General features: G+C 39.5%; 1 protein-coding gene across 2 annotated transcripts in view; it reads right to left on the bottom strand.

Moving 5' to 3' along the window:
• The window catches only part of MEGF10 (multiple EGF like domains 10), a 109929-nt gene that overhangs the window by 79392 nt on the left and 15904 nt on the right, over nt 1–14633 (bottom strand). For both annotated transcript variants that reach the window (XM_055791541.1, XM_005240370.3), the window contains exons 2-4: nt 4804–4935; nt 1919–2020; nt 421–521 (exon numbers count right to left, since the gene is read on the bottom strand). In XM_055791541.1, the coding sequence (XP_055647516.1) occupies nt 421–521; nt 1919–2020; nt 4804–4919 (319 nt within the window). In that variant the 5' untranslated portion in view covers nt 4920–4935. The remainder of the gene's footprint in view (nt 1–420; nt 522–1918; nt 2021–4803; nt 4936–14633) is intronic.

Genomic DNA, 14633 nt, shown 5'->3' with positions numbered 1-14633 from the left:
AATCGGACCTTCCTAGGTCTGCACAAGGTTGTACACGACAAAGAAAGCGAGCTGAGCTAAGGCCACCACCAGGCTCTGGACACAGCTCTTCCCTCTTTAGACTTAGGAAGATGTGGAGAGACAGGAGCACGTGCCACACGAAAAGGCAGCGCTGCCGCCTTCAGTACACTTGTCCTGTGCACTTTCCATATGGTCATCAGTTAGTATCACACCAAGGCTGGTTACTTAAGACATCTAAAATCCAATTATCCTGCCATTTGCATATGCACAGCACCAACTGACTTCAACAAGAGCTGCATGTGCACCACTGATGAATAACCAAGTCCCCATAACTCAGCGTCCTCAAGTCCCCATCAAAGGGGAGTCAAACCAGCATTGTGAAAAACAAGGAATTTCAAAGCAAAAAGAAGCTAAACTTACGGACACACATTTCCCTGCTTTCATAAAATCCAGGGCAGCACTGGGATTTACGCCTGTACATTGTTTTTTCACCATGTCTGTAGGCAGTACGGTAACTGATCCTAAAGAAAAGAAGGAATGGCTGTTTACATACAATTCATGGTTCAGAAACAAAACAATATATATTCTTACACATTTTAAAAAAACATTCAGGTATCAGTAAGAAGAGAGAAAAAAGGCTCAGAGAGACCTTGATTTATCTGTTGTTGAGTTTAAGAGTCTTAGTGGTTCCCCAGCAAGCCTTATGTCCGTGGGTGGCCAGACAGCAGGAAAAAAAGTTAAGGATTTTGGCTACTTAATTAATATGCAAACCAGAGCATCACTGCCTTCTCCATTAGCATCCCCTATGGAGGCTAAAAGCTGAAAGTACAAATCAGTTTGCTGGATTATTACAGCTATTGGTTTCCAAGGGAAAGACTTCTGGGGACCATCCTCCCCTGAGCGAGTCAATTTTCTAGGGGCAGAGGTGTCATGAGAAAAGAAGTTCTGGCTAAGGCAGGAGATGAGAGGACTCAAAGGAGAGCTGGGGCCTCTGAGCAGTCAGCATCACCACATGCCCCCCTCCAGGGGGGCGGCTGCATTTTGCTGAATGAAGCCCTGCAGGGCTGTGGTGCACAGCACACAGAGAAATCAGCACATAAACCCATCAAGAACTGCAGAAAATATAGCCTCCTTCCGACAGGAGCAAGTAGTATTTACCAGAAGCAGGCTCTCCCACCGCTGTCTCCTCTCTGCTCCCCACTGTGTTCATAAATCTCCACCCCCAGCTCTCCTGGCTGCTGACCACATACTCCACCAAGCAGTACACACATCCCCACACCGCCTCAGACAGCATGAACTCCCAGCAGAGTACAGTTCATATATAAACGGTGTCATAGGTAGGCAAAGTATAATCTCTCTTTGAACTCAGTATCTGCTTTTTACATACTATCTGATCCGTCTCCTCCAGCTGCTCTGCCCCAGGGAGCCTTTCCCACTGCTGATGGCTCATACTTTATGAGCATATCCCTCTAAGGAAAATGCCTTTTACAACTATCATCAGCTTTTAATCATTCACCCCTTGCCTACTTTTTGCAAGCACAAGGAGTTTCCTTTAACAAACCTTTTTATTTTCCTTTCAAGCAGCACACTTTCCCCAGAACATAAGGTAGCAAGCAACAAGGGGTCTCTCATGACATTGCTTAACAAATACACCTTACAGGGTCTGGGGAACTTTTGCACTTTTTCCCAACCCATTTGTTTTCTATTAGCACTCCACAGGATGATACACCCCGATCTGATAATAAAACATACATGACATTGCTTGGACAAGCATTTTACAGTTGACACAGACCACGGCAGTTAGAGACTAGTTACTATAGCTAAAATATCCTACATATCATGCTTGATTTTGACAGACACAAAATCTGTACAAATATCTACAATTAACAGTTTGATAGTATTATCAATTATACATCACCTGTGTCGTGTGCACTTAAACCAGTTTAGGATGTCAGTACAACTAGTGTAGTAAATTTGATCAAAAGGATGCGGATATGACTCTTGCACTGTAACTGAGTAACTGAGGGGAGAAAGAGAGAGACAGCAGAAAGATTATCAAGCAAATCCTTTCTACTCCAGTCTGATTTAAGTCATTTACAGAGTCCTGGTCTAGAACATAATAAATATAACAAAATATTCATGTGTAACAAAAACACACAGGTAGTTCAGGTTTAAATAAATCATGAATCAGCTAACTTTATAAAATAGAAGATATCAATTGAAAGGCTTTCCTTCCACGAAGCAAAGAAAAATATGTATGTGGAGAGCCATCATGTCTCTACTGTCTAGCACATTTGATGAAATAGTACTACTAGACATTTAAATAAAAGTAATGTGAGACTAATTCAAGGAAAAAACCAAACACCTGTGTCTTAAATGAGCAGCAAATTGAAGTAGCGTGTAGTACATGTTCTCCCGTGGCAATAAACTTTTACTAACATCACTGGATAGCTGGAAAACTAATTAGGAGCCAGAAATATAGGTTTCTTCTGTTATCATACAAAATAGAAAAATCTCACCAGATTTCCTGAGGGAATTTCTTTTAAAAACTGTAGCTGTATCCATAGCAAAACATATTTATCAGTAGTGGAAAAGTTTGCTAGTGTACTTGGATACTAACTAGGTGTTAGCAGAGAAACAGACCTAAGTAATAATTACTGAAAAATTATATAACCATTATACCATAAAACACTGTCTATTCAGCAATCAGAAATGATAAAATATTAAAGTCCATACCTTATTTTGTTTACCAGCTAATTTTTAACAGAAAAACTTTTCTTTTTCCAGAAATGGTACACTGAAGTCCTACCGTTATTTTCTGCCAAATTATGAGCACAGTGTCCTAGAAATAAATTCACATTCTGAAGTCTGGGGCCTGCAGAAATGTCAGTGGGGCAAGAGGAACAGAGCCCTGATGCAAAAGGAAAAATATTGAATCCTAGAAAACTCTCCTGCAAGCTGTTTGTGCTTGCAGTCAGTCAGTCCTTGATTGCACAAGGGGCTAGAAAACAGAGACGCATGGCACATTAGTGCAGTGGACTAATTCCCAGGACCAGCCAAAACACTTACTAACTGCGTAGCCGGCTCAGTTTTCATTCACTTTCACTCACGTCCTTTTCAACCTCTTAGCACCTATTGCAGCGTAACAGCTACAATCTCCCCTTCTACTGTCATCACCTATACTGAGGGAACACACATCCAGACCCACTTACTCTGACCAGAACGTACTCTCTGCTTTTCCTACATCCATGTGAAGGCAAACAACCCTAATCCATCCAGCTGTCCGACTTGGTCCAACAAAACATCAGTGGGGTGCCAAGGCTTGCCCAAGGCTCTGCGCAATTTGTTCAAGGCAGGGCACACCCCACCCCTTCTTGCTGCGATTGCGGTTCATTTGTAAAGACCATTTTACTACCAGCTGGGGTAGATTATTTAAAGTATATAGCACTTCCAGTGACAACAGCAGTGAAGAGCTTGTAACTGGGGTTTTACTTTTTCATACCTGCATACCTTTGTCACCTACTCTGAGCAGAAGTGTGAATGTTTCGGTGAGTTTACTTGGGAGTTCCTCCCCATTTCTGAAACTCATCAGAAGGAAAAAAGTTCATGCAACAAAATGGGTACGCTTGCTAGATATATTTTTCTTTCTGTAGATCTTGACTAGCTTGTTTTAAAATATATTATGCAATGTAAATAGTTGGGGGGGGTGTCCCATTTTGCTTTTGCTACATTGTAGCTTCCCTCAAAACCACTTTTATCTATAAGAACAGTAAATAAATCATACAAAAATACAGAGCAATTTCCTGTAACATTGTGTCTGAAGACTGTAAACAGCTATTTGGTATGGTAACTACTTCATATACACATTGTTGTATCAGCCAAATTGTAGACAATGGTAGGTGCAGAGACTCCAAATGCTTCACATGAAGCTCAGATAACTTGCTGTGGAAAGTTCTTAAGTGATTTTTTTAGACGGAGGGAGGGAGAGAGAGAGAAAAACTTCACAAAAAAGTAAACAAAAACTTTCTTTGTAAAGACTGAGCCATACAACCACAAATAAATGTATAGTGTCTTAGCAGCACTCCCACAGATTAAAGATAAAACAGAGTTTACCTTAAATGCAGGAAATACTGATGTCCTCAAGTGAACAGTTAAGCCTGTCTTAAGGACTAGCTGATCAATTACTGGCGTAATAATAACAATGAGACCATAAGGCTTTGTTTCACTATTGTAACCTTTACACAAGAAAAGAAGCACTGCTAACCCTTGTGGCTCAAAGTCTCCTACTCACTGTGGCATTCTCCTTGCAATTAACATGAAATCGGGTGAACAAACAGACTGACTAAATTGATAAATTTCTGTATGTTATAAATTTCTGAACCTCATCAAGGAATTAAACAAATCTTAATTCAGATTCTGTGAATGTTGAATAGGAAAGAATCAGCATAATCAAATTTGGCCAAACTCCAATCTGGTTAATTATATTTTGCATATGTAAAAGATTTTCATTTAAATTGAAGAAAGCTATTTTTATTCACTTCTTGTACCCAGATGGTTGTGTAACATTACTGGTGCCACTGTAGAGGTTTTTGCATTCTAAACCCTACAGCAAAGACTGCATTTCAGTCCAGTATGAAAGAGCCTTTTATATATCCATGAACTTACCTTGCCCATGCAGTAATGCACTTTTTTTTCCTAGTTCATAACTAAAAGCTTTAAATAATTTAAAATGTGCCAAGTGAAATAAAACAAACTTATTACAATCAGAATTTGTGTCATGAGTTTTCCAGAAGAACATATTACCTTTCCCAGTGGCTACACACATTGGGATCTTCCAGATTCAAAGATAAAGCTGTCCCCATCCAATGGTACAGGAGTATGACAGGGAAGCCAAAAAAGGAGTTCAAATGAAGAACCATCTTTCCAAAAAAGTGTCTGTAAGAGAAAATATTTATAATATGTCAACAACAGTATACAAATTATAAACAAGCTAAAAGTATTGACCCATATATAATCTACGTATATGATACAAAGCAACAGTTACTTCAAGAAACACACATTGCTTGCCTAGCAGCAGCTGTACCCTGCCCATGTTGGAAGACGAACCCAAATCTAGTAGTTTCACATGAGTGGCAGGGCAGTCAGCTGATAAATAAACTACATTTTAGAGGCCCCGCTGTGCCATTAAAGTGCAGACAGCCAGGCTCAAACTCCACACCAAAACACAGACCCTCAACTTAAAATAAGGGCTGTCCTTTGCTCATGACCACAGGTTCAGCTGATGGCACACCATCAGAAATCCTACACATCACTTACTCACAGGAAGGGTTTCTGCTACTCCATTCATTGCCAGCAGCACTCCCAATCCCTGCAGCTTACACCAACTTCTTAAAAAAAAACAAATGCCGCTTCTTAAGCAGCATCTTTTGTAAAAAACTCTTCCCCAAAATTACACAGACTTCATTACTTAGCCTACCTAAGGATGCCTGAGCACACAGGACCCAGGCTAGCAAGGTGGGTGATGCTCAGGGTCTGTTTGGGAAAGGCTGCACACTAACACATGGGCACTACCTCAAGCTGGGTATCTCCATAAACTACCTTCTACCAGCACCCAGGCAGCACCACGTGGACAGATGCAAGTTAAAGGAAAAAAAAAAGTAAAATATGTTCTCCAAGACTCAGAGGGTGGGGGTTTTTTAAATTTAAATATATAAATGAAATTATATATGTCCGTGAATACTCCTTATCAATTCTTCAAGATGCTAAACAATGCTACTGGAAGGTGCAATGCAAGCTCAGGACTTGCAAAAAATTGTGTGCTGTCTTTACTCTACACAACTTTTAATTCTCAGGCAAACAGTTAATCAGGGGGAGGGTTTAAATGACTGCTTTACACTGATAACAGACAGCCTCACATGTTATCATGCATTGTTACTGATCTTTAAAGTTGAATTCCCAATATATATATTCCCAAAAATACCCCCTGCTCTGCCAGTCATACAATTTCCAAATAGAATAAAAATTCTGCTTATAAAAAAAGTTATTCTAATAACATAAAAATCTAAAAGATAATCCTAACACTTTGACTAGGTCAGTCTTTGTTTTCAAGCAAATGATTGTAATTTGCATAACAAAACACTTTTAATCCAACCTGCTATTAATCAAAAAATACCAGAATGAATGCTGGTAACCAGTACTTAGTGAACATTTGACGTTACGTCATTATTTTCACACTAACTTTAACACTATGTGGCTAGAGAGATTAAAAAAATAATAATCATTGAGTCCAATCTGTAGTATAATAAGAAAAGTTTCTAATGAATGTATTTGTTTTGAAATAATACAAATACTTTAACAATGTAAATTAATCAGAAATAGGGTGGTTTTTTTACTTTAAATATTACTGAACAGAATAAAGCAAACCACACCAATAAGTTTAAGAGAAACAAGTCCACTGAGCCATGAAAAAAGAAATTATTGCATAGTCTTATTTTACAATACCTTCTTAAGAAGTCAACATAAAAAGGCTCACAAAAACCCAAACTATTATATTTAAGATATCTGAGGATACAGAGATGATCCCACTTTGCTAAATCCCTCTGGAAAAATCAGAGCTGCTGAAAGACAGTTCATGGTCTGTAACTGTTTCTCTGCAATCACACTGCATAACAGAGCAGTCAATGTGCAGTTGTATAAAACGCAGTAAAAGCAGCTGTATATTCAGCTAATAATTTCAACAAAGTGGTGATTTCCCTCAGTGAAAATAGTCACTTTGATTATGCAGACTGTAAACTATATTTCCTTTTTTTTCTTTTATTCTCAACTTCAGTAACTTTCCTCTTGGATACATTTAACAAAATTTAAAATTAAAAAAAATAATTTGCATGAACCCCCTAGAGTAAAACTTGATTGCATTCCAGATCTTTTGCTTAATTATTAAGGAAAATCAAAACAGAAAATCAGTACAACTGATTAGCATTGCTAAAGTGTTTATATTAGCTATAAAAATGTATATGACTCACTTAACTCTTGCTGTCTACAGTTCACACTGAGATACCCTGTTCAGAGACTGACTTTTCATATTATATATTGCTTAAATTATCTCACCGAATAATACATCAGTATCTTCACCATCTACATGTACATAGTACCTGGGGTTTACATACTGAAAATGCTCATGTTGGAGAATGCCTTCTCTGCGAAAATTAGTAATTAGTAGATGATGAGAGAGCAACTCGTGCTGAAACAGAAAGCTCCTCCGGTCTCCTACAGCATATTGTATAATTTATGTTCCTGAGCCATAAATGGGAATTTTGCTGCCAGGCATTGAGCATTCTACTGTGAGTAGCCCTGTTGACCCCCTTAAAAAAGAACTTCAGACAGGCAAATGGTTGTTCCCAAAATGCTCTCCAGCAACACGTTTGCTTATATGGGGAGGGGGAAGGTGTTTCTGAAACTTCATACAGGCATTAGCAATACATGTTTTCCAGTCATTTTGAGGGTTAACCAGCATGTACAACTCTCTTGATGCTGACGAATTCTCTGACTTCACAACCCAACACACCACACGACAAATTTAACCTAGCCCATGGCATTTTACTGCCAGGTCTTTCTTCCACTAAAGTGCATGACAGAACATGTACATCTCAACAGAACACTAAAATCTTATGGCTCCTTAGCATTTGTTATGCTCTTTGAGGCAAAACCTTTTTTTAAAAAGTGTTTTTTTTAAAGATGACAAAGCTGCATCTTTACCCTCAACTGGCAGGACCTTCAAGGCAGGTCCTGTGCAATATGAGGTCTGTTTACCTCAGAGACATCTCTCTTCCCCTGGACTTTAATACAGTCCCATAGTTTAAAAAGGTTAACAGGAAAGCAATGCAGCTCCATGAAGCAACCACAGACTACTCTCTTAAATTTCTGTAATCTAATTAAGGAAATTTAACTCATTATACATGTATTATATCAAAGGAAGATATTAACGAACATCAATAATAGTAACATTTAAAAATTAATCTGATCATCCCACGGCATATTATAATTACTAACAAGCTCATTTTCAAATGGTGTAACAGGTGCACAGGTATCCCAAAAATATACTCCCATAATTTACAGGTACTCCCCTAACATACATTTTAATGTGAGCAGCTACACAAACTAAATTCATCTCGCTAGTACGTACATGAAAAAAACCTGCATATGCACCATATAAACACAGGTGGTTAACCATTACTACCCATCATCTGAGATTTGTAGGCACTTTTTCTGCCACTAACATGCTGATAGTTTTGCACACATTTTGCCTTGGTTTGGGTTTTTCTTCCTATAGAGTTCAGCATCCAAACCAGAGAAAGAATAGATAACAAAAAAAAAAAAAAAGGCAAACAAATGCTTCTCCTCTATGTAGAAAACTGAGACAAGATTACAAATTAATCTCTCAACTCCGCCAGAGCAGAGCCACAAGCAAAACTCAGGGCACACAGCTCGCCCTCAGATTTGTTGCAACAAAAGGTAAATAAATACAAGTGGAACTGGGAAAGCAGGGGAAGGTAAAACAATGCAAAACGTAAAAGAAGTGAAGGTTGCAAAGTCAAGGTTGTGAACAAGTATTTTTTTGGTCAGCAAAATCAAGTGCTGCTGATGAATTAAGCAGGATTAGAACTGCATGAGCAACAGAGAATAATACGATACAGTTGCTAACACGACACAATGGACCCAAGACCAAGGGAAATGCTGATGTAGCTTTCTCATTACCGTTGCAAAAGCATTTTTACCAATGCAACATAAAAAATGCAGCAGGAGCATGCTATTTAGTTAGAAGACGAACTTCAGAATAGTAAGAGACTTTCATACTCTGTTGGGGTATCTCTAAGGTTTTACAACACTTGTGTCTGCCTTTCTGCAGTGATACAGCACAGGTATGTTGAAGTGTTTTCTGGGCTGTAAATCCCATAGGCTGCTCTTAATTACAAAGCATTAACCTGCATATATACTGAATCCTATTTTAAAAAATCTTCATTCTGTCCATCACAGTTAAACTTTCAGACTGAACTAAACCACACAGTCATTACTGCAGGGTCCCTTGCTGGTGCCTCTGCCTCCACACTCTCCAGAGCATGACAAAGCCAGCACCCTGCTACCCACAACTGGAAATCACAGCTCCAGACAAGATAAAGACTTTTTCTAAAGATTTTCTGATGAAGAATTGTTTGGCCCTTCTCTTCCTGCGCAGTGTTTTTCATAACATTATACTCTCCTCACTCCTGAGGTTCAGCTCCAGCTGCTCTATCAAGGGCATAATTTGTTTATAAAATCATCTCTTGCACTACCAATGTCAGGCAAAGCAAAATCTGAACCTGACCTAATCTTGTCAATGATGATTAGTCCTGTGTTAACATCTCTGAGAAAAAACCTGATTGCTTTTATTGATTACATTAGAGAATTAATGGGTGAAGAGCAGAAGGCTTTTTTCCTTTGGAAATCAGTATATCAGTTTGATGCTGCATCACATGAAACCTCACTCATAAACAAGTATGAATTAATCTGAACAGAGGCATTATCACACAGGCCCTAGACTGGCTGAAGAAGTATAATCACAGCAAATGTAAATAAAGTAACTGGTCTTTTCTCAAATCCTTAAAATATTTCACTCCGAAGGCATCACCAGTTAGGGGAGTTCAGAACAACTGACACACAGACAATCTGGCAAGGCTGAGACTGACAGAAAATGCGTGGGATCTGGACAGCCAATACAACAGTTTGCTAAATGACAACCCAATAGTGACCTAAACTGAACGACCCTTTCACACCCCTCATGATCAGAGATTACAAGGGCCCTTGTTGATGCAGCTTAATCAAATCTGACCCTCTTAGATTCTGCTTCTTTACTTTTAAACCTCACTGCTCATCCAAACCTGTGCTAACAAACAGGTATGGCCTTAGCCATGCACTCATTGACAACGTGAACCTGCTGGATGAATTTGCTAAATATATGACCAGACATAAAATTTACTAACCCAATCACTGAGCCCTCCCTCAAAACCCTGTATTACCCTAGCACATAAAACGAAGAGCCCCTCCAGTTTTCCTCTTCACATGTTTGTTCTTCTGCAACCTTTTTCACTCCTGAAGTCCCTTTGGGGGTGGCAGCCCCTTATGCCCATTAAGACAAGTTCAGACCTACAAGCCAACACAGCCGCACCCCACGCTTCCCTTCTCACATGCTAGCGGGTCTTGGATGGAGAATCCCACGGAGTCACTCAAACACTAGTTACATCACAGACTCAAATTTGTGTTGGTATCTAAGATTCAGTGAAACAAACTGACACATCTCAAGACTCCAAAGGTGTTTAAGATGGACTAAGCACACAAAATGGAAAACCAACTAATTTAGACAGGTACCAGAAGAATAACCAAGTCAGAGGCTGACTGTGCTGCAACAAGTCTCCTTTATGGATACAGATATACTGATACTTTTTTCAAGTGTCATGTTATTAAGAAAACTAAATCACTAACAAATTGTCATTTTTCTTCAGTTAATAGATTATTTTTATTTTTCTCTCTCTCTTCAATTACCAGAGGTTTCTAGGAAAATTAGGTTTATGTAATCACAGTGTCTGTGTATGTGTTCTGGCCTCATGCTCAGTAACTTCTAAATGCATTGGTCATTTAAACTGGAGTTTGCAGAAGTGAAGAAGTCTTGAATTTTCAAATTCCAGAAAATCCACTGATACCTCACAAGTCTGGAGACCAGGCATTATTTACCCATAAGTCATGGAAATATCTGTTTTGAAAGCTATAGCATCACAATTCTTGAAGTAACATTATCACTTCACAGGCTGCACATCTGTACCATTCCTTCTAAATATAAGAGTAATAACACATGGTCTGATCTTAAGTTACAGAGAGCACCTGTTGAACGATTTTGGAGTACGTACCTCCTAATTAAATACAAGAACTTTCAGGTGGAAGCCTGGAGAGTTTGGGAGCTGTCACACTACACATTGCTTTTTAAGTGTCAAACAATCTCTTCGACTGCAATTACAAGGACAATTCCATTTCCGGAATGAAATAAGGTAATGATGAACATTGGAGGAAAAAGAAATCTTTAACTCTCAGTGAACATCTGGTTTACACTAGCAATGTCACCCTGTGCCACAGAGTGGACCCAGATGGCTGGCCCCTCCATAGCACTCATGCCACAGCATCATGCTGCAGTACAGACCCAAAAGCACAGGGCTGTTCCATCACCTGCATAAACTGGGTCCTTGAGGACTCCATATTTCCCTGCAAGTGACTCAGCAGTATCTTTGACAAGACTTGTTCTTACTGTAAAAGATCAGATGGGAGTTTCCCGAGGATCTTCTGGCCTTTTGAAAAGCAAGACTCTTCTTGGTGCACCAATTTCACTTACTACCATGTGAAACTCTCGCTGTATAGTGAGTGAGAGTTTCCGTAGCTGCAAGTTGGCAGGGATGACATACCCATTTATCAGTCCTCTTCTCCCTCAAATCAGTATTAAAAGGAGAGTGAAAGAAGGTTCAGTGGAAGTCAAATTTGCACACGGCAAGGAGGCACAGTAAAGACAAATGCCAGCATGCCAGATCCTTTGCAGATGGACTCATTATTATTCCTCAGGGGCAGGCTGCCAAACATCACAGGCATGGGGTCACTTCACTGTAGATGTCATTGTCCACTAAATCAGAGTACTGTTCACATTAAAAGATTTTTTTTTTCAGGCAGATAACAAGTATAGGTCTTGAACATGCAAACTGTTATCATTAAGGTTACCTACAGCACATGGTACTATACATTTAAAGATTATTCACATGGGAAGTCGACAGGATGAACTGTCAACAAAAATCTTTTGCTTAAATGTGCTGTCCAGTCATTTTCCACTCAAATGAAAAGTTACCAAATAAAGACAGTCAAAGCTGTCCAGAATCCAAACCAAAGCATCTGAAAAGCACACTTTCAGAACATGAAACAGCAGCTAGAACATAAACACTGATATACTTATTTTACACAAGATGTTTAAGTGAACCATACAAAACTATGTCAGGTAAGTATACTGGCTATATATTTCTGTCCAGGGTATTAGTAGGCAATAATTTATTGCTTTAACTTCAGGCTCTTATACCAAAAAAAATGGGAAAATTCCTCAAGATGCTTAATGCTCCTTTGCCCCAAGCCAAATAACGAAACCAGAGAAAGCAATGGACAGAGAAGCTCTATCTGAGATGAGGAAGGACAAACAAAAGGAAATTGTTTCTAGAAAGAATTTATAATAAACTGATTTTTGTAGGCACAGACAACTGAAAATCTTCACAGGGTGTGTCTGTACTGTTGATGGTAGTAGCATTGCCTGAGAGGTGTATTTTTGGGTAATGGCAACGTGCAGCTTGTCACCAGGGGACGACTTGGGATCAAGACTAGTTCCCCTGTCCACACATAGGGAAGGGCACCCAGGAGTTTGGTTTTAGAAAGGCCACCCTCAATCACCATCTCTTTCCGTTAAGCATGTGTAGATCTTTGGAGGTCGCCATTTCCCAGCTGACTGCCCATTTGCAGGCGAGCTATTGCAGCTGTTTGTTGGCTGCACCCTCCAGCCAGACCTTCAAGGTCTTCCTCCTCCCCTTCCAGCCCCTCTCCACAGCTGCAGACTGCCCCAGAGCTGGCCAGCTGCTCTCAGGGAAGCCATAGGCCACATTTTGTAAGAAAACAGTAGTGGGATGCAGAGACATGTGGGAGACAGGGGCTGCCTAGTGATGTCACCTGGCTGGGATGAGGCTGTTGACAAGGAGACCAGCAGCTTTCAGTCTGTACAAAGATGGTAACTATCAGCCCTGGGCATCTTTCCCAGGGTGGCTGTTGACAGTTAACAATGAAAGCAAATAACACATATTTTAAGACAGGCTACAGGGCTCGATACAAAAATCTTACCCACACAGACTTCTTCCCTGCCCTTTCCCTATTTTTATTCAAGTAATGTAACTTGTTAGTGGACCATCAGTCCATATATTAATCACAGGGCTGTTTTAATACTACAGGTGAAGGCTAGAAAGCTAAAAGTAAAAATGGCTGGATGTATGTGTTTAAGGAAAGTTGTTCCTCAAGTTAGATGTTAGCGGCGTGTAACAAAGCTCTGTTTAATACAGAATAACATGATAAATCTGTATCGAATTTTTAGCACAGCCCTTTAAACAGACAGCATCACTGAACATCTGATACTTCATTTTCTTCTAATTGGAATCTCAAGAAAGGATATTGTATTCATGGATACAACCGTGAAAACTTTGTGGTTGCTGACCAGATGCCTGGGACAATCCTGTGGTTGCCTAAACACAAATGCCCTGGTTCCACTTCTGCGGAAATTCTCATTCATGGTTTTACCCTCTTGACTGTAGTTTTTGTGACCCCTTTTCTCCTACTATCTCAACTACCAGCCTTCCAGACACTGTGTCACTTCCAGTTTATTGCCAGTGTATAAGGAAGTACAATTACAGGACTCAGGCAATTCCTTTAGCTTCCTGGCCAATTTAGGATCCATTTCAAGTGTGCACGCCTTTCTTTAAAAGTCTTCTGCTTTCTTGCTTTAGGCCTCTTCAAAGACAACCTCTGTTTCCTTCCTTCCCCCATTACATACACACTCTCTTTTTGCACATACATTTCCATCATACGTTAGATTCTTCCCTTTCCCAGACACAGCCTCTGTTATCACAGGCAAAATTCTTCAGTCTGCAGCTCCCGACACTTGTCACAGCCTTTCGCTGGACCTTTAAGCTACAAAAATCAGACATACAAATACCCAGATTTGTTTATACCTTCTAGTTGCTAACAAGCTGTTATAATTTGCGCACAAATTTGTTGGTAACACTGCTTCAGTACATTTATCTTTGTAAATCATCCAAGGAAATGCCATTTTGTATATAATGCTCTAGAGAAAATAGTTGTCCTTTCAGTCAGCTCCTGTTTTGATGATTTAGACTGAGCATTTCACTCCTGTAAATCCTTATAACAGAACTTTGTTAGATTTCAATTTTCAAATTATCTCCTTTTTAAAAAAAAAAAAAAGTTAATTAACTCTGATGCCATCTCATTTTAAAAGCTTCTGAACATTTCAGTGCATTACTCAACAGCTTTTCCACCTCCAGCAATCTAGTTCAAAGTATCTATGATTCATTGCACGAGCCTCCCACATCCCCACAAAGTAAATCCAAAACACTCTGGTAGAAGGATGGGGAACCCAGAAGTGTTTCCTTTGACATTTCATTCATTTACTACTTCCATCTTTTAGTTTGGTGTTTGCAAAGGTTAGAATGGATGTAGTACTCCTGCATTCTTTCCTCAATGGGGAAAATGGAAGATCACAATGCAAAACCAAAAGAGACTGGTTAATTCCAGATTTTTAACAAAACAACAATTAAAGGGACAAATCCTATTCCCATTAAAGTCAATGAGAATTCCGCCTTGAACAGCTTGCAGTGAGACTGCAATATAACCTGATGGAGGCCATCCTACAGGGTGAGCAACATCAAAGACTCTGGTTTTCACAGTAAAATGACTCAACAACATTGGAAGACCCTTTCAGTGCATCTTTTGAAGATGCTGCTAGCTGGAATAAATGGAAGGAG

This window comes from Falco peregrinus, chromosome Z (assembly GCF_023634155.1).
Source record: "Falco peregrinus isolate bFalPer1 chromosome Z, bFalPer1.pri, whole genome shotgun sequence".
Classification (NCBI taxonomy): Eukaryota; Metazoa; Chordata; class Aves; order Falconiformes; family Falconidae; genus Falco; species Falco peregrinus.
Note: the sequence above shows the minus strand (reverse complement) of the source record. Positions and strands in the feature narration are given on the sequence as shown.